At 25.3% G+C, this 22,407-nt stretch overlaps 1 protein-coding gene across 1 annotated transcript in view; it reads right to left on the bottom strand.

The window, feature by feature from the left end:
* Positions 1-19,948, bottom strand: part of LOC145293342 (uncharacterized) — a 75,597-nt gene extending 55,649 nt beyond the window's left edge. The window contains exons 1-2 of the mRNA XM_080139984.1: positions 19,834-19,948; positions 16,419-16,535 (exon numbers count right to left, since the gene is read on the bottom strand). Of these exons, the coding sequence (XP_079996110.1) occupies positions 16,419-16,535; positions 19,834-19,885 (169 nt within the window). The 5' untranslated portion in view covers positions 19,886-19,948. The remainder of the gene's footprint in view (positions 1-16,418; positions 16,536-19,833) is intronic.
* Between the last annotated feature and the right edge of the window lie 2,459 nt (positions 19,949-22,407).

Below are 22,407 nucleotides of genomic sequence, written 5' to 3'. Positions count from 1 at the left end.
AATGTAGAAGATAATTTGGAAAAATATTCAATAAGAAAAATTAATGTAGAAGATAATTTAGAAAAATATTCAATAAGAAAAATAAATGTAGAGGATAATTTGGAAAAATATTCAATAAGAGAAATAAATGTAGAAGATAATTTAGAACAATATTCAATAAGAAAAATAAATGTAGAGGATAACTTGGAAAAATATTCAATAAGAGAAATAAACGTAGAAGATAATTTAGAACAATATTCAATAAGAAAAATAAAAGTAGAGGATAACTTGGAAAAATATTCAATAAGAGAAATAAATGTAGAAGATAATTTAGAACAATATTCAATAAGAGAAAACAATGTAGAAGATAATTTAGAACAATATTCAATAAGAGAAATAAATGTAGAAGATAACTTGGAAAAATATTCAATAAGAAATATAAATGTAGAAGATAATTGGGAAAAATATTCAATAAGAGAAATAAATGTTGAAGACAACTTGGAAAAATATTCAATAAGAGAAATAAATGCAAAAGATAATTTAGAAAAATATTAAATAAGAGAAATAAATGTAGAAGATAATTTAGAAAAATATTCAATAAGAAAAATAAATGTAGAAAATAATTTGGAAAAATATTCAATAAGAAAAATAAATGTAGAAGATAATTTGGAAAAATATTCAATAAGAAAAATTAATGTAGAAGATAATTTAGAAAAATATTCAATAAGAAAAATAAATGTAGAAAATAATTTGGAAAAATATTCAATAAGAAAAATAAATGTAGAAGATAATTTGGAAAAATATTCAATAAGAAAAATAAATGTAGAAGATAATTTAGAAAAATATTCAATAAGAAAAATAAATGTAGAAAATAATTTGGAAAAATATTCAATAAGAAAAATAAATGTAGAAAATAATTTGGAAAAATATTCAATAAGAAAAATAAATGTAGAAGATAATTTGGAAAAATATTCAATAAGAAAAATAAATGTAGAAGATAATTTAGAAAAATATTCAATAAGAAAAATAAATGTAGAAGATAATTTGGACAAATATTCAATAAGAGAAATAAATGTAGAAATAATTTGGAAAAATATTCAATAAGAAAAATTAATGTAGAAGATAATTTAGAAAAATATTCAATAAGAGAAATAAATGTAGAAGATATTTTAGAAAAATATTAAAAAAGAAAAATAAATGTAGAAGATAATTTGGACAAATATTCAATAAGAGAAATAAATGTAGAAGATAATTTGGAAAAATATTCAATAAGAAAAATTAATGTAGAAGATAATTTAGAACAATATTCAATAAGAGAAATAAATGTAGAAGATAATTTGGAAAAATATTCAATAAGAGAAATAAATGTTAGAGGTAATTTAGAAAAATATTCAATAAGAGAAATAAATGTTGAAGGTAATTTAGAAAAATAATCAATAAGAGAAATAAATGTAGAAGATAAATTGGAAAAATATTCAATAAGAGAAATAAATGTAGAAGATAATTTAGAACAATATTCAATAAGAAAAATTTATGTAGAAGATATTTTAGAAAAATATTAAAAAAGAAAAATAAATGTAGAAGATAATTTGGAAGAATATTCAATAAGAGAAATAAATGTAGAAGATAATTTGGAAAAATATTCAATAAGAAAAATTAATGTAGAAGATAATTAAAAAAAATATTCAATAAGAAAAAATAAATGTAGAAGATAATTTGGAAAAATATTCAATAAGAACAATTAATGTAGAAGATAATTTAGAAAAATATTCAATAAGAAAAATAAATGTAGAGGATAATTTGGAAAAATATTCAATAAGAGAAATAAATGTAGAAGATAATTTAGAACAATATTCAATAAGAAAAATAAATGTAGAGGATAACTTGGAAAAATATTCAATAAGAGAAATAAACGTAGAAGATAATTTAGAACAATATTCAATAAGAAAAATAAAAGTAGAGGATAACTTGGAAAAATATTTAATAAGAGAAATAAATGTAGAAGATAATTTAGAACAATATTCAATAAGAGAAAACAATGTAGAAGATAATTTAGAACAATATTCAATAAGAGAAATAAATGTAGAAGATAACTTGGAAAAATATTCAATAAGAAATATAAATGTAGAAGATAATTGGGAAAAATATTCAATAAGAGAAATAAATGTTGAAGATAACTTGGAAAAATATTCAATAAGAGAAATAAATGCAGAAGATAATTTAGAAAAATATTAAATAAGAGAAATAAATGTAGAAGATAATTTAGAAAAATATTCAATAAGAAAAATAAATGTAGAGGATAATTTGGAACAATATTCAATAAGAATAAAATGTAGAGGATAATTTAGAAAAATATTCAATAAGAAAAATAAATGTAGAAGATAATTAGGAAAAATATTCAATAAGATAAAATAAATGTTGAAGATAATTTAGATAAATATTCAATAAGAGAAATAAATGTAGAAGATAATAAGGAAAAATATTCAATAAGAGAAATAAATGTAGAAGATAATTTAGAAAAATATTCAATAAGAGAAATAAATGTAGAAGATAATTTAGAAAAATATTCAATAAGAGAAATAAATGTAGAGGATAATTTAGAAAAATATTCAATAAGAGAAATAAATTTAGAAGATAATTTTGAAAAATATTCAATAAGAGAAATAAATTTAGAAGATAATTTAGAAAAATATTCAATAAGAGAAATAAATGTAGAAGATAATTTGAAAAAATATTCAATAAGAAAAATTAATGTAGAAGATAATTTACAAAAATATTCAATAAGAGAAATAAATGTAGAAGATAATTTAGAACAATATTCAATAAGAGAAATAAATGTAGAAGATAATTTGTAAAAAATATTCAATAAGAAAAATAAATGTAGAAGATAATTTACAAAAATATTAAATAAGAGAAATAAATGTAGAAGATAATTTAGAAAAATATTCAATAAGAGAAATAAATGTAGAAGATAATTTGGAAAAATATTCAATAAGAGAAATAAATGTAGAAGATTATTTAGAACAATATTCAATAAGGGAAATAAATGTAGAAGATAATTTAGAAAAATATTCAATAAGAAAAATTAATGTAGAAGATAACTTGGAAAAATATTCAATAAGAGAAATAAATATAGAAGATAACTTAAAAAAATATTCAATAAGAGAAATAAATGTAGAAGATAATTTAGAACAATATTCAATAAGAGAAATAAATGTAGAAGATAATTTAGAAAAATATTCAATAAGAGAAATAAATGTAGAAGATAATTTGGAACAATATTAAATAAGAAAAATAAATGTAGAAGATAATTTGGAAAAATATTAAATAAGAAAAATAAATGTAGAGGATAATTTAGAAAAATATTCAATAAAAGAAATAAATGTAGAAGATAATTAGGAAAAATATTCAATAAGAGAAATAAATGTAGAAGATAATTTAGAAAAATATTCAATAAGAAAAATAAATGTAGAAGATAATTTGGACAAATATTCAATAAGAGAAATAAATGTAGAAATAATTTGGAAAAATATTCAATAAGAAAAATTAATGTAGAAGATAATTTAGAAAAATATTCAATAAGAGAAATAAATGTAGAAGATATTTTAGAAAAATATTAAAAAAGAAAAATAAATGTAGAAGATAATTTGGACAAATATTCAATAAGAGAAATAAATGTAGAAGATAATTTGGAAAAATATTCAATAAGAAAAATTAATGTAGAAGATAATTTAGAACAATATTCAATAAGAGAAATAAATGTAGAAGATAATTTGGAAAAATATTCAATAAGAGAAATAAATGTTGAAGGTAATTTAGAAAAATATTCAATAAGAGAAATAAATGTTGAAGGTAATTTAGAAAAATAATCAATAAGAGAAATAAATGTAGAAGATAAATTGGAAAAATATTCAATAAGAGAAATAAATGTAGAAGATAATTTAGAACAATATTCAATAAGAAAAATTTATGTAGAAGATATTTTAGAAAAATATTAAAAAAGAAAAATAAATGTAGAAGATAATTTGGAAGAATATTCAATAAGAGAAATAAATGTAGAAGATAATTTGGAAAAATATTCAATAAGAAAAATTAATGTAGAAGATAATTAAAAAAAATATTCAATAAGAAAAAATAAATGTAGAAGATAATTTGGAAAAATATTCAATAAGAACAATTAATGTAGAAGATAATTTAGAAAAATATTCAATAAGAAAAATAAATGTAGAGGATAATTTGGAAAAATATTCAATAAGAGAAATAAATGTAGAAGATAATTTAGAACAATATTCAATAAGAAAAATAAATGTAGAGGATAACTTGGAAAAATATTCAATAAGAGAAATAAACGTAGAAGATAATTTAGAACAATATTCAATAAGAAAAATAAAAGTAGAGGATAACTTGGAAAAATATTCAATAAGAGAAATAAATGTAGAAGATAATTTTGAACAATATTCAATAAGAGAAAACAATGTAGAAGATAATTTAGAACAATATTCAATAAGAGAAATAAATGTAGAAGATAACTTGGAAAAATATTCAATAAGAAATATAAATGTAGAAGATAATTGGGAAAAATATTCAATAAGAGAAATAAATGTTGAAGATAACTTGGAAAAATATTCAATAAGAGAAATAAATGCAGAAGATAATTTAGAAAAATATTAAATAAGAGAAATAAATGTAGAAGATAATTTAGAAAAATATTCAATAAGAAAAATAAATGTAGAGGATAATTTGGAACAATATTCAATAAGAATAAAATGTAGAGGATAATTTAGAAAAATATTCAATAAGAAAAATAAATGTAGAAGATAATTAGGAAAAATATTCAATAAGATAAAATAAATGTTGAAGATAATTTAGATAAATATTCAATAAGAGAAATAAATGTAGAAGATAATAAGGAAAAATATTCAATAAGAGAAATAAATGTAGAAGATAATTTAGAAAAATATTCAATAAGAGAAATAAATGTAGAAGATAATTTAGAAAAATATTCAATAAGAGAAATAAATGTAGAGGATAATTTAGAAAAATATTCAATAAGAGAAATAAATTTAGAAGATAATTTTGAAAAATATTCAATAAGAGAAATAAATTTAGAAGATAATTTAGAAAAATATTCAATAAGAGAAATAAATGTAGAAGATAATTTGAAAAAATATTCAATAAGAAAAATTAATGTAGAAGATAATTTACAAAAATATTCAATAAGAGAAATAAATGTAGAAGATAATTTAGAACAATATTCAATAAGAGAAATAAATGTAGAAGATAATTTGTAAAAAATATTCAATAAGAAAAATAAATGTAGAAGATAATTTACAAAAATATTAAATAAGAGAAATAAATGTAGAAGATAATTTAGAAAAATATTCAATAAGAGAAATAAATGTAGAAGATAATTTGAAAAAATATTCAATAAGAGAAATAAATGTAGAAGATTATTTAGAACAATATTCAATAAGGGAAATAAATGTAGAAGATAATTTAGAAAAATATTCAATAAGAAAAATTAATGTAGAAGATAACTTGGAAAAATATTCAATAAGAGAAATAAATATAGAAGATAACTTAAAAAAATATTCAATAAGAGAAATAAATGTAGAAGATAATTTAGAACAATATTCAATAAGAGAAATAAATGTAGAAGATAATTTAGAAAAATATTCAATAAGAGAAATAAATGTAGAAGATAATTTGGAACAATATTAAATAAGAAAAATAAATGTAGAAGATAATTTGGAAAAATATTAAATAAGAAAAATAAATGTAGAGGATAATTTAGAAAAATATTCAATAAAAGAAATAAATGTAGAAGATAATTAGGAAAAATATTCAATAAGAGTAATAAATGTAGAAGATAATTTAGAAAAATATTCAATAAGAAAAATAAATGTAGAAGATAATTTAGAAAAATATTCAATAAGAAAAATTAATGTAGAAGATAATTTAGAAAAATATTCAATAAGAGAAATAAATTTAGAAGATAATTTAGAAAAATATTCAATAAGAGAAATAAATGTAGAAGATAATTTAGAAAAATATTCAATAAGAGAAATAAATGTAGAAGATAATTTAGACAAATATTCAATAAGAAAAATAAATGTAAAAGATAATTTGGAAAAATATTCAATAAGAGAAATAAATGTAGAAGATAATTTAGAACAATATTCAGTAAGAGAAATAAATGTAGAAGATAACTTAAAAAAATATTCAATAAGAGAAATAAATGTAGAAGATAATTTAGAACAATATTCAATAAGAAACATGAATGTAGAAGATAATTTAGAAAAATATTCAATAAGAGAAATAAATGTAGAAGATAATTTGGAACAATATTCAATAAGAAAAATAAATGTAGAGGATAATTTAGTAAAATATTCAATAAGAGAAATAAATGTAGAGGATAATTTAGAAAAATATTCAATAAGAAAAATAAATGTAGAAGATAATTTGAAAAAATATTCAATAAGAAAAATAAATGTAGAAGATAATTTAGAAAACTATTCAATAAGAGAAATAAATGTAGAAGATAATTTGGAACCATATTCAATAAGAGAAATAATTGTAGAAGATAACTTGGAAAAATATGCAATTAGAAAAATAAATGTAGAAGATAATTTAGAAAAATATTCAATAAGAAAAATAAATGTAGAAGATAATTTGGAACAATATTCAATAAGAAACATAAATGTAGAGGATCATTCAGAAAAATATTCAATAAGAGAAATAAATGTAGAAGATAACTTGGAAAAATATTCAATAAGAGAAATGAATGTAGAAAATAATTTGGAAAAATATTCAATAAGGGAATAAAATGTAGAAGATAACTTGGAACAATATTCAATAAGAGAAATAAATGTAGAAGATAATTTAGAAAAATTTTCAATAAGAAAAATAAATGTAGAAGATAATTTAGAAAATATTAAAAAAGAGAAATAAATGTAGAGGATAATTTAGAAAAATATTCAATAAGAGAAATAAATGTAGAAGATAATTTGGAAGAATATTCAATAAGAGAAATAAATGTAGAAGATAATTTGGAAAAATATTCAATAAGAAAAATTAATGTAGAAGATAATTAAAAAAAATATTCAATAAGAAAAAATAAATGTAGAAGATAATTTGGAAAAATATTCAATAAGAAAAATTAATGTAGAAGATAATTTAGAAAAATATTCAATAAGAAAAATAAATGTAGAGGATAATTTGGAAAAATATTCAATAAGAGAAATAAATGTAGAAGATAATTTAGAACAATATTCAATAAGAAAAATAAATGTAGAGGATAACTTGGAAAAATATTCAATAAGAGAAATAAACGTAGAAGATAATTTAGAACAATATTCAATAAGAAAAATAAAAGTAGAGGATAACTTGGAAAAATATTCAATAAGAGAAATAAATGTAGAAGATAATTTAGAACAATATTCAATAAGAGAAAACAATGTAGAAGATAATTTAGAACAATATTCAATAAGAAAAATAAATGTAGAAGATAACTTGGAAAAATATTCAATAAGAAATATAAATGTAGAAGATAATTGGGAAAAATATTCAATAAGAGAAATAAATGTTGAAGATAACTTGGAAAAATATTCAATAAGAGAAATAAATGCAGAAGATAATTGAGAAAAATATTAAATAAGAGAAATAAATGTAGAAGATAATTTAGAAAAATATTCAATAAGAAAAATAAATGTAGAGGATAATTTGGAACAATATTCAATAAGAATAAAATGTAGAGGATAATTTAGAAAAATATTCAATAAGAAAAATAAATGTAGAAGGTAATTAGGAAAAATATTCAATAAGATAAAATAAATGTTGAAGATAATTTAGATAAATATTCAATAAGAGAAATAAATGTTGAAGATAATTTGGAAAAATATTCAATAAGAGAAATAAATGTAGAAGATAATTTAGAAAAATATTCAATAAGAGAAATAAATGTAGAAGATAATTTAGAAAAATATTCAATAAGAGAAATAAATGTAGAGGATAATTTAGAAAAATATTCAATACGAGAAATAAATTTAGAAGATAATTTTGAAAAATATTCAATAAGAGAAATAAATTTACAAGATAATTTAGAAAAATATTCAATAAGAGAAATAAATGTAGAAGATAATTTGAAAAAATATTCAATAAGAAAAATAAATGTAGAAGATAATTTACAAAAATATTCAATAAGAGAAATAAATGTAGAAGATAATTTAGAACAATATTCAATAAGAGAAATAAATGTAGAAGATAATTTGAAAAAATATTCAATAAGAGAAATAAATGTAGAAGATAATTTAGAAAAATATTCAATAAGAAAAATAAATGTAGAAGATAATTTGTAAAAAATATTCAATAAGAAAAATAAATGTAGAAGATAATTTACAAAAATATTCAATAAGAGAAATAAATGTAGAAGATAATTTAGAAAAATATTCAATAAGAGAAATAAATGTAGAAATAATTTGGAAATATATTCAATAAGAGAAATAAATGTAGAAGATAATTTAGAACAATATTCAATAAGGGAAATAAATGTAGAAGATAATTTAGAAAAATATTCAATAAGAAAAATTAATGTAGAAGATAACTTGGAACAATATTAAATAAGAAAAATAAATGTAGAAGATAATTTGGAAAAATATTAAATAAGAAAAATAAATGTAGAGGATAATTTAGAAAAATATTCAATAAGAGAAATAAATGTAGAAGATAATTAGGAAAAATATTCAATAAGAGAAATAAATGTAGAAGATAATTTAGAAAAATATTCAATAAGAAAAATAAATGTAGAAGATAATTTAGAAAAATATTCAATAAGAAAAATTAATGTAGAAGATAATTTAGAAAAATATTCAATAAGAGAAATAAATTTAGAAGATAATTTAGAAAAATATTCAATAAGAGAAATAAATGTAGAAGATAATTTAGAAAAATATTCAATAAGAGAAATAAATGTAGAAGATAATTTAGACAAATATTCAATAAGAAAAATAAATGTAAAAGATAATTTGGAAAAATATTCAATAAGAGAAATAAATGTAGAAGATAATTTAGAACAATATTCAGTAAGAGAAATAAATGTAGAAGATAACTTAAAAAAATATTCAATAAGAGAAATAAATGTAGAAGATAATTTAGAACAATATTCAATAAGAAACATGAATGTAGAAGATAATGTAGAAAAATATTCAATAAGAGAAATAAATGTAGAAGATAATTTGGAACAATATTCAATAAGAAAAATAAATGTAGAGGATAATTTTGTAAAATATTCAATAAGAGAAATAAATGTAGAGGATAATTTAGAAAAATATTCAATAAGAAAAATAAATGTAGAAGATAATTTGAAAAAATATTCAATAAGAAAAATAAATGTAGAAGATAATTTAGAAAAATATTCAATAAGAGAAATAAATGTAGAAGATAATTTGGAACCATATTCAATAAGAGAAATAATTGTAGAAGATAACTTGGAAAAATATGCAATTAGAAAAATAAATGTAGAAGATAATTTAGAAAAATATTCAATAAGAAAAATAAATGTAGAAGATAATTTGGAACAATATTCAATAAGAAACATAAATGTAGAGGATCATTCAGAAAAATATTCAATAAGAGAAATAAATGTAGAAGATTACTTGGAAAAATATTCAATAAGAGAAATGAATGTAGAAAATAATTTGGAAAAATATTCAATAAGGGAAATAAATGTAGAAGATAACTTGGAACAATATTCAATAAGAGAAATAAATGTAGAAGATAATTTAGAAAAATATTCAATAAGAGAAATAATTGTAGAAGATAATTTAGAAAAATATTAAAAAAGAGAAATAAATGTAGAGGATAATTTAGAAAAATATTCAATAAGAGAAATAAATGTAGAAGATAATTTGGAAGAATATTCAATAAGAGAAATAAATGTAAAAGATAATTTAGAAAAATATTCAATAAGAGAAATAAATGTAGAAGATAATTTGGAAAAATATTCAATAAGAGAAATAAATGTTGAAGGTAATTTAGAAAAATATTCAATAACAGAAATAAATGTAGAAGATAATTTAGAAAAATATTCAATAAGAAAAATAAATGTAGAAGATAATTTTCAAAAATATTCAATAAGAGAAATAAATGTAGAAGATAATTTAGAAAAATATTCAATAAGAGAATAAATGCAGAGGATAATTTAGAAAAATATTTAATAAGAAAAATAAATGTAGAAGATAATTTGGAAAAATATTCAATAAGAAAAATAAATGTAGAAGATAATTTTCAAAAATATTCAATAAGAGAAATAAATGTAGAAGGTAATTTAGTAAAATATTCAATAAGAGAAAAAAATGTAGAAGATAATTTGGAAAATATTCAATAAGAGAAATTAATGTAGAAGATAATTTAGAAAAATATTCAATAAGAGAAATGAATGTAGAAGATAATTTAGAAAAATATTCAATAAGAGAAATAAATGTAGAATATAATTTAGAACAATATTCAATAAGAGAAATAAATGTAGAATATAATGTAGAAAAATATTCAATAAGAGAAATAAATGTAGAAGATAACTTGGAAAAATATTCAATAAGTAAAATAAATGTAGAAGATAATTTGGAACAATATTCAATAAGAAAAATAAATGTAGAAGATAATTTGGAAAAATATTCAATAAGAGAAATTAATGTAGAAGATAATTTAGAAAAATATTAAATAAGAAAAATAAATGTAGAAGATAATTTAGAAAAATATTCAATAAGAAAAATAAATGTAGAGAATAATTTAGAAAAATATTAAATAAGAGAAATAAATGTAGAAGATAATTTGGAAAAATATTCAATGAGAAAAATAAATGTAGAAGATAAGTTGGAAAAATATTCAATAAGAGAAATAAATGTAGAAAATAATTTGGAAAATATTGAATAAGAGAAATAAATGTAGAGGATAATTTAGAAAAATATTCAATGAGAAAAATAAATGTAGAAGATAATTAGGAAAAATATTCAATAAGAAAAATAAATGTAGAAGATAAATTGGAAAAATATTCAATAAGAGAAATAAATGTAGAAATAATTTGGAAAATATTGAATAGGAGAAATAAATGTGTAGGATAATTTAGAAAAATATTCAATAAGAAAAATAAATGTAGAAGATAATGTAGAAAAATTTTCAATAAGAGAAATAAATGTAAAAGATAATTTAGAAAAATATTGAAATAGAAATAAATGTAGAAGATAATTTGGAAAAATATTCAATAAGAGAAATAAATGTAGAAGATAATTTAGAAAAATATTCAATAACAGAAATAAATGTAGAAGATAATTTAGAAGAATATTCAATAAGAGAAATAAATGTAGAAGATAATTTAGAACAATTTTCAATAAGAGAAATAAATGTAGAAGATAATTTAGAAAAATATTCAATAAGAGAAATAAATGTAGAAGATAATTTAGAAAAATATTCAATAAGAGACATAAATGTAGAGGATAATTTAGAAAATATTCAATAAGAAAAATAAATGTAGAAGATAATTTGGAAAAATATTCAATAAGAAAAATTAATGTAGAAGATAATATAGAAAAATATTCAATAAGAAAAATAAATGTAGAAGATAATTTGGAAAAATATTCAAGGAAATAAGAAAGAAAAATATGGAATAGAATCGGAAATAGAAATAAAATAATAAAAAATAAAAGAATACATAAAAAAAAATTAAAATCGAAAAAAAAGAAAATGACTCCGATTGTACTAACCCCTATTATTGTAGGCTTAATCAAAAAGAAAAGGAGAAAAATCACTACTCCAACTAGTGAATAGCCGTTACTGATTCAGTTTAGTAAAAGACACAGTGTTGCTGAAGAAAGTTTTTTCTGAAAAGTTATTCGTGAAAAAATTGCAGCTGTAAATTTATGCTACGATTTTGATTAAAGTGTATAGTTGGTTTGAAAAGATAAACAGTTCTGGGTTATTGGTGAAAGGGGTCTTTAGAGGAAGACCGTGTTTTTGATGTTCTGTTCGCATAAAATGCTGGAACATGTCACAAAAAAGTACAGTGATAATCCAAAATAAATTATCACTTACGGCAAATAGTATAAAAGAAATAGTAGAGTGTAGAATTCGGTATATATATATATATATATATATATATATATATATATATATATGTATATATATATATATATATTATTCCTTAATTGGAATTCATTTTTCAAATGAGCATTATATATTAATTTAATTTTATTTCGGACTATTATTCTCATCTTTATTAGTTGTTGTCTTTAATCTTTTATTGTTTTTTTTTATTCACAACGTTTCGGCTAACTATTCCTCTGGCCTTCGTCAGGTGGTAACCGCGACGGATAGGAACTTCGAATCTCCTAACTGCATTCTCAGCCATCACTGCCATCCGTAGTTGTTGTCGTCTCACCACATTTTGACCAATTAACCTCTGGCACGCTTTGGGTGGGATTGAAACCGCTATCTTCAGACAATGTTCATCTGGAACTGTAGAGATTCAACGTATCTATCAACTGCGCCACGGTTGATAGAGACGTTGAATGCCTCTGCTAAGTATTAAAAATCAATAATCGAAAAAAAAAATCCGGTTAAAGAAGGAACAATCCAATCTTGATAAAGTTAACACTCCGATATAGCCTAACATCACAATTGCATTTGAGAAGATTTTTTTTTACCGCAGAAGTAGAAGAGCCTGTCGTATAAAATAAACAGCATGTTCTTTGTAAAGACAAGGGCGCGTTAAAAATGAATGTTTCTGTTTAGAGCAGAATTGAACCATAATACTTGACTTTTGCATGTTAAACTTCAATTCAAATCATTATATAAAAATTATTTGATGATTTAAAATGAACTCTAGGTTCTCTACAGTGCAATGTAGATTACTAAGTTACTGCGGGGAATCATGCGAAGCTTACTTCAGATGTACTGCGGTTGATCCTCGAATAGAGCATGTAATCAATCAATTTCATGGAAAAAAATGGACAATTTCATCGATTTCCATGGCAATAAAAATATGGAAGTATCGAACATTCTCTGATCATCATTCGATCCCGGACAACGTCGGGTCTCTCTGCTAGTTCTTTAATATGTTGCAATTAATTATCACAAAATAATTCTTACTTTTTCTTTCGAGTATAATTATGCTTGGATTTATGGTAGGTTTCAAAATTAATATAATGAAATTTAATGTTACCGAGAAAATTATCGATTATATTCGTTTTGGGCTAGTTTTCTGCATTCACTTATTATGTGGTTTACCGTTTTTTATCTTTGTAACTTAGCCTCTCACTTCCATATTTTGGCCTAATGCGTGTTTCTCTTTCTTCACACAGCATGCCGGGCACAGCCGGCAAATTGTCGTATGCAACTTCACACGTCCATTCTCTTTGATGCGCACTTTGTTTCTCTCAGAGCACGTATTGTATCTTTTCTCATTTTTTCTTCTTCTTCTCGCGCAGACTTCCTAATTTTCATATGCGGTTTTTCAACTACTGCTAATCTCTTCCCATGTTGACCACCCTTCGCTGCTGTCGATACTTTCTCACGTGCTCATATGCACTATGCTACATATTTTCACACAGAAACTTCATTTAATGCTTTTCTAAGTTCTGTCTATTTTTGCTTTGATATAATTTTTTGTGTAAGCGATATTCTTTTCGATTATCAGTAGCGATTCGCTCTCTTTATTTAGATTTACTTTTTTCATCTATGTTAAAGCGTTTCTCTGCATCTCTCTTACAACCTTTCTCATGTTTTTCTCTTTGCATTTTTATTTCTGATTTCGTTGCCTTTTTGTATTGTTCATTTTGGTTCATTTTGGCAGTGTTCTTTTTCCTGCGATTATCAGCTTTTTAGAGTTCTGGATTTTATATTTTTGGAATTCTTTTTTTTTTTTTGTCATCCACATACTTATTGCTTAGCGATCAACGTTCTACTTCTCTCGATTTTATGTAGAGTCAGTATCATCCTTTATAAATACGAGTTATCTTCCTCGTTTTCTTTCTTTTATGTAAAGACTATCAGTAATATTTTTCATATGTAGTGCATTGTGCATAGTCATTAGTTTCCTAGTTTTTTTTAATCCAAATGCCAAAGTTATTTTATTCAGTCTATGAAAGATGTCATAATAAATTTTTTCTAGAACAGTGACCAAGAATTTGTTGTTTTTATCAAGTTTCTTCTATATAATTGGTTTCTAGGAGTCTTTTCGCCTTTCTTAAATATTATAATCAAATTTTTTAATTTTTATTCATTTGGTACTCTCTGCTTTCAAATCTCTAAGACATTTATAGGTTTCATGTTCGTCAAGTGTCCTCATATCTGCTTGGTTGCGTAGTTCAATAATTCTTCTGTCTCAGGTTTTCCACTTTTTATCACTAATATTTTAACTGAAGATTCTGGTTTATGAGTTTTTCCAGCTTATTTTTTATTTTTTTTTTGCAAGTAGCTTCATGCCATCCACATAAATGAATTTGTATCTCGCATTGCAACATCTGCGTATGTTATCGGGTGGTATTATTGTTATAACAAACAGTAGTGATGCCTTCCCAGAAAATCTCTCTGTATTCTTACTTCATCCAGATGTTCTAATTTCAGCCTCCATGTTCCCATTGGTTCTTTAGACTTGTAAATCTTTAGGCATTCAGTTATCCATGCACAATGAATTTTTTTTTTACACAGTGGTCACCACTTATCAAGGCCCGGAAGCCACTCAGAGATAAGAGTTATTGCAAGTACATTACGTTAGTGTGGAGATTTGATGAAGTGTTTACTTAAGGGGGCGGTTCATTAGGAATTTGTTAACGTTAGACTTGAACACATCCAAGTTGTAGTCAGGTGGGAAGCAGGCAGACGAAACAGAGTTCCACAGGCGTGCAGTTCTAAGAAAGAGGCTTTGTTCATGGAATCCACGTTTTGATTTAGGCACAGATAAAGAGTGGGGGGAAATTTTTCACAGTGGATTCGGCTAGACGGGCGTTTTTCGTGAAAGATTGGCGAGGGGGACCAGAGATTGGAGTTCAGACGAGCACCTTGAACTCTGCCATAGACGTTTTTGTAGTCGATCTGTGCTATGGCTAACTGTCTTTTAAAAATGCGGAATCGTTTTGATCATGCGTCCGTCTGTTCGCACTTTGATCCCCGAGGAATAGTTTACAAATATTAGGAAGTTTTACAGTTTTGCCTTGGTTACACTGTTACTACTACTACTACTACTACTACTACTACTACTACTACTACTACTACTACTACTACTACTACTTTGGATTTAAAATAAACATAAAAAGTTTTGGCGTGGATAGAGTTTGAAAATATAGAGACAGACAGACAGACAAACAGAGACAGACATATACTTTTAGATATTAGATTATTTAAAAATAAAGTAGAAGACATATTTCATCATCTAACTTAAATACGTATCATGGCGTGTACATATACATGTATGTAGATAGGAAATAGATTAAACGGAGACTTCACCTGTCTCTAAATGTTTATAGAGACATTAACGAATATGAGAAAGTGATTGACTAATCATAGATTGATAGAGATATAAATACATAGATAGTTATATATGTGTGCGTGAGAGAGATAGAGAGAGAGGGGGGAGAGGGACTGAGAGAAAGAGAGATAGAGAGAGTGGAGAGGGACTGAGAGAGAGAGAGAGAGAGAGAGAGAGAGAGAGAGATAGATAGAAATAGAACGATCAAAACACAATTCTCCCCAGATATAATTCAGTACAAGAACTACGCCCTATTTTAGTATTTTATGTAAAAATAAACTTAGAAAAAAGAAAGTTAATCAACTTAGATTTTTTTTTTTTTTACAAAGGCATCACCACATTATCAAGGCCCAGAGGCCACTCAAGGATAAGGGTTAAAGAGTGTACAGTAGAAATTGGTCAATATAGTAATCATTAGTAATGAAAATTTGGTAAATTTAATAACTTATATGGAACGGCTCATCAAGAACTTATTTACTTTAGACTTGAACACAACAATATTGTAGTCAGCCGGAAAGCAGGAAAACGGAAGACAATTCCACAGGCGTGCAATTCTAAGAAAGAAGCTTTGTTCATGGAATCTACGTTTAGGTTTAGGCACAGATAAAGAGTGGGGGAAATTATTGATAGTGTTTACAGCTAGACGAGTGTTTCTTGTGAAAGTTTGGCGAGGGGGGACCATAGATTGAAGCTCAGTTGAACACTTTCCATGAAAATAACGATACATCAGAGACAAACTCGCAACATCTCTTCTGTGAGATAGAGGTTGCAAGGAGGAGAAAAGGACATCTCCTACGAGGCTACGAAGTCTATTTTGAACTCTATCAAGGCAGGACAAGTCCTTTCTAGCAGCTCCTGCCCAGATGTGGAATGTGTGAAAATTGAAAATTAATTGAAATCTTTTTATTAATAAAATACTTACCCTTTTTACCGTAATGTCTTAACTTTTGTGTCCATTGGCAATAATATCCTGGCTCCACATACCAGCCACATAAGTTTTCATAAGATCTGTCAAAATTGCATGCTGTATACTTGTAACCTATGTATTAATAAATAAATAAATATATATTATTCCATCAATATAGAAATAGGCCATTCATCCGGATAGCTCAGGCTAGTATATTTCAACAGACATTTTGGTTATAATAATTTTATTTCAATTTTTTAAAATTTAAATTATGTATTTTTTCATTGATATCATCTGAAATTCTCAGTTATAACCTCGGTTTATTTATTTATTTGGTATTATTTTACGACCTACTCCAGCGTAGTATAAACACCCCAACCACCCCATGTTAAGAACGGCTTTCGGAATAAACATCTCCCAACCTCCCCATGTTAAGAACGGCTTTTGAGGTTGGGAGTATTTTTTTCCAAAAGCCGTTCTTAACATAGGGAGGTTGGAGTGTTTATAATATGCTGGGGCACGTCGTAAAAATTTACCATTTATTTATATTATTATTATTATTATTATTATTAATAGTTTTATTAAAAGTTCTGTAAATATATAAAAAGAACGTACTCAGAAAGACACCCATTTATTTAAATATATTTTGTTTAAATACGTTAGTTTTATTACTTACATTAAAAAGTTTTGTGTAAATAGAAAAACTTTTTTTTAATCCTTAAAAGTTTTATAAATATTTAATATTAAAGAAAATGCTTTGTAAATATATATGTTTTCTTTTAAATCTTTAAAAGTTTTGTAAATATATTTTTAAAAAATCTTTCTCGCGAACATTCGAATATGTCTGCTATTTGACCTGTTTACAAGTTTAGAAAAACCTACCGGCAATGTCAAGGTCGAACAAACGGTGCCTCTTGAATTGTTCGCGTATTTTTGTCGTCTGCTACGGAGTATCTAATCTTTACTTGATCCGAAAAGAATTATTTACCCAAAACTAAATCTTTAACTAAATGCTGGAAATGTTTTTTCGGAGGAGTTTCTTTCGGCTGGAATAAGGTCCGTTAAAACAGGTTGGAGTTAGTGAAGTTCAGAAGGTAGGTCAACAGTGAGTATAACTGTCCATTTCGTAAGTGTGGAGTCTTCTATACAACATTTGTTTGTTCTTTGATTAAAAGAACATTTATGTATTTTCTTTATTTAATTTTAATAAATATTACTAATCATTTATTAATTATGTTACACATTTTATATTATTACTAGCGGGATCTGTGGAAATTCCACAGGGGACTCATTCCCATGTATATATTGATGTTATCATTCTGTAGATGTTCAGTGTAAATGGAGACGATCTGATATTATTGTACCTATTTACTATGCCTCCCCACGGGACAGAGTTAGACACCAGGGTCGTTTTTTAACGTGGAGAAAAGGTACAAAAATAAAAATTGTCTCAGTCGTAAAGGATTTCTCCTCCACCGAAAGAGAACAAGAAATAGTAGTGCAGCATCTGAAGAACAGATACTACACTTTGATATTGTCCCGAAGGCCAATCGTAGCTTTTTTGTTAAAACTGCAAAAGTATTTATCTAAGCTAGCACGAACGCCCGGTAAAGTCTGGAGTAAAGTACGCTTAAATATGATATTTTATTCTTGCAGATTTCGTATATATTATTATAGAGTTAATGTTCTATCGATTTTTATATATTATAAAGTTGCAATTTCAAAAATAAAAAAAGAAAATATATCCGTATGACTTGGGTGCATCAGCTTAGATCGAAACCGAAACAAAAACTAATGAATATATATATATATATATATATATATATATATATATATATATATATATATATATATATATATATATATATATAACTTGAGTTCCTTCAGCTATAGTCAAAACCAAAACTTATAAAGAATTCTAGATAAAATTATTTCTGAAAATATAGATTATAATCGAAACCGAAACCAAAACTTCTGAAGAATTCTTGGTGAAATTATTTATATAAAAAAATAAATGACTTAAGTGCTATCAACTATAATCGAAACCGAAAACTTATAAAGAATTCTTGGTAAAATTATTTATTACAAGAAATAGAAGTTCATAAAAATAAAACGACAGTTACTCGGATGTAAGCGTGTCACACAAAATAAATAAATAACACACATGCAATCCTATTAATATATATAGATGATTTGAACATGTGATTAAATGAAATCGAGAAAACATATATAAATGTAATGAAAAAACAAACAAATAAGTAAATAAATGAAATAAACAACTGCAGGTAAAGTTGATCCTACACGAAATTAAGTAATGATTAAATAAATAAATAAAATATAAAAAACAATCAAAAACACAAATATAGAAAAAAATAAATAGAATGATCGAAGGTCTATGGTATATTACCATACATTAACAGGGGGTTTCGGTAGGCCCCCATTTCGGGGCGCCTCCGATACCAGAGAGAACTAGAGCGCTGAAATTGAACTTTTTAATTCTAAAATATTTTAACATGACTGTGGAAAATAAATAAAAATAAACAAATAAATAAAAAGATAAATAAATAAGGTTAAATATTATAAAAATACAATAAATTTTGAGTATTAATCCCTTTATTACTACGTTTAATAAGCTATATATTTGAAAGTAATGAATCAGTGTCTAATTTCTGCCGAAATTTACTCATCTTTCATGCACGGTTGAAAATGGAACAGACGCCTGAGGAAATGGAATGGGGTACTTCCAGAGATAATGCAACACGGATACTTCACCCGTCCACATTATGCAAGGAAGACAAGAGGACGTGCAATATATATATATATATATATATATATATATATATATATATATATATATATATAACAAAAATCTATATTCTAAATTACAAAATGTTGTTCATTTTACCGTTTATTTATTTTAGAAGAATAAGAACTCATTAATGTTAAACAGAAAAGAAAAGAATTTTGCATCTTTCGAGGGAGAAACTAAAATAACTCTAAACAACACAAAACACCCCACCATCATTAGAAAAAAATTTTAAAAACAAATAATTTTAGGCCCCTTGCGTCGCTTTTCGACTTTTAGTTGCGGTAGAGATAGAGTTTTAAAATATGGAGACAGACAAACATAGCGAGTTTCATAAATTAGATTAATTCTCCGCATCTTAACAACGGGTTCTGTTCAATTGTTGACCAAATTGCTAGTAGTAATCTGGGATTAATCGCTGTTTCGAACCCGGCTGCATTCAGACCTCTTTTCAATAGCCTGGATGCTCATTCAATCTTAGCTAAATTGTAGTGAACGCCTCCAGCAACAAATAAGAAGCGTGTTCTTTTACGTTTCACAGGTACCTTCAGAGTACTGTAGTTGGCAATTCAAATTAATCAGTTACAGAAAAAGAATGTAGAGCAATATAAAAGGATATCTTACCATCAGAGAACGCAGTCAACGTAGTGGATAATAGAAATAGTTCCAGCCACATTGTACGAGATCCGGCGGCAATGTAACCTTTCTGCGTCCCGGCTCGTCGACTATTTTTGTTAGTTTTAAAAGTCTCTCTGTTTTTTCTATTATAAATTACTCACTACAAATTTAGACTTTATCCGCTGGAAGATACGAAAATATGACCAAAGTACAATTTACGTAAACATTCATGAGATAAGATTATTTGATCTCTTGATTACGTGTTTTTACACCTTAAAAAGATAATAAAGCCGCATCCTTTCAGTCTCTAGATGCAATTGATCAGCTCTCGAAAAGTCCTTGAAATAATGCACGGAGAAACCTATTTTTGACTCAAGGATTGCAATATCGAAATTATAGTACTTAAGTCTAGGACGTCTGGCTGGAGGAAACATTGCGAAAGGCAGAAAAGGACTATTGCTATATATATATATATATATACAGGGTGACCCTCCCCCCCAAAAAAACGGGCCTCGACTCTAATTAGGCTCCGTTTTTTAGTGTTTTGCCCGAATGAAATGAAACTTTGGTCATAACTAGTTTATTATATTCAAAACATCACATCAAAACACTAGGCTTTTCTTCTCCGTTGACTGTAAAATGCTCAGAAAAATAATTGAATGTCCTCTGTTATTTTGGGTCACCCTATATATATATATATATATATATATATATATATATATATATATACATACATACATACATATATATATATATGTATATATATATAATAGCGTTGTATAGCCTGTCTCTGTGTAACGATTTATATATACGCTCACGTATATATAATCATGTCTGTTGCACTTCTACGACGATGCTTTCTGCTAATAATTATATACACTCTAGTTTGTTTCAGCCGTTGAACGATCAAACACAGAGACGATTTCACAGGAAAATTGATTTTTATTTAATTATCATTTTGCCTGCAGTGGTTGTCCGACGTATCGAGCAAGGGTGGTGAAAAATGTGAGGTTGAGATTGACGAGCTAATGACGTCACGATCATGCGTTTTTCTTCGTCTCACTTTCTCTGTCTCTTTATTCAGCGAACCTCTTGCTTTTATTGACAAACTTCCATCATACGTCAATATATGTGTTAAATCCGACATAGTATTTTCTTTGTTCCTTTCTAACCTAAAATTTATGTGTCTGTGCACATGGTGTCAGGACCCAAAATATAGACCACTGTGTGAGCAATGGATTTAAATATAAATTAGTTTGTGTTGCATGTTTCTGAGTGTCTCTGCGACTGCTATCAGAATAGATAACATAAAAAGATGCCCTGCTTAAAAAAGACTTGCTCCTCAAAAAGAGCTGTTATAAATCGCGCGTTAACCTTTAAGAGGTTTACATGTTAGATATTGGCCGGCCAATGCAGATAATTTTTTTAAAATACCATTTTAACCCCAGACAAGGCACAGTGCCACTTTGAAATTGGGGGCTATTATAACGGACATAGGTTGCAGGGCTATTAAGAAGGGAGATGAGCAGGAAGATGTCTGTTCACATTACAGTTGAATTTCCGCATGTCAGTACAGTTGGAAAAGCATAATCCCGGAAGGGAGTTACAAAGTTTAGCAGGTATGGGAAAGAAACTATTGGAGTAGTAGGCTTTCTTAAACTTAGGGATCTGTACTGTGTACAGGATGGGATGTAGCTGCTTGTCGGGTTTTGTCTGTGGTATTTATGTTCGTCAAAGCATTCACCGTCAAAATAATTGTAGAACAGGCAGAAAGATAAAACATTTTGTCGATGGGACAGAGGCTTAAGCTTAGATTACAGTTCAGGACCTGTCAGGCTGGCGACTTTCTTTTGAATCCTGTCTAGGAGTGGGAGACTAGCAGCAGATGCACCAGCCCAAATGTGACAACAATACATGGGCGAATGGTGGCCTTATAGAGGTACAAGATACTTTCAGGCGTAAGTAGCTTTCTAGCATGGTAGAGAGAACCCACCTTCTTCACAACAACCTTGGCAATGCTCTCAATGTATCTGTTCAAGCTCATGTTCCCTGTGAACGTTAGGCCAAGGAGTTCAAAAGAAGTACTTTCAGGTAATGTGTTTTTGGCCATTGCTAGAGGTGGTAGAGAAGGTTTCTTTTAATTATTAAATGAAACAAGCTTAGTTTTGTGAGCATTGAATTTGACCATCTATTTTTTCCCCATTCCACTACAGATTGGAAGTAATCCTCTAGTGTTTCTGCTATTTCCTTAGATATGTGTTCATTCATTATCCCCTCGTACTTGTTATAGAGCGTGGTGTCATCAGCCAATATATCCATCTCAGAAATAATTTTATCAGGGGGGGGTCATTTATGAATATCAAGAATAATAAAGGTCCAAGGATAGACCCCTCAGGTACTTCCGCATTTATATCATTGTTTAGATGTACGACCGTCGAGGACAACTTGGATTTTTCTCTTACCTAAGAAGGATTTCATTACGTTATGTATTCTTCCAGTTATACCATATGATCTAATTTTCCCGAGAAGACCATCGTGCGTTAGATATATCTACAGCTACCGCTACATCTTTCCCATTCT

This window comes from Euprymna scolopes, chromosome 14 (genome assembly GCF_053919585.1).
Source record: "Euprymna scolopes isolate OS-2025 chromosome 14, ASM5391958v1, whole genome shotgun sequence".
NCBI lineage: Eukaryota > Metazoa > Mollusca > Cephalopoda > Sepiida > Sepiolidae > Euprymna > Euprymna scolopes.
The sequence above is the reverse complement of the archived record's forward strand: the minus strand, read 5'-3'. Positions and strand labels throughout refer to the sequence as shown.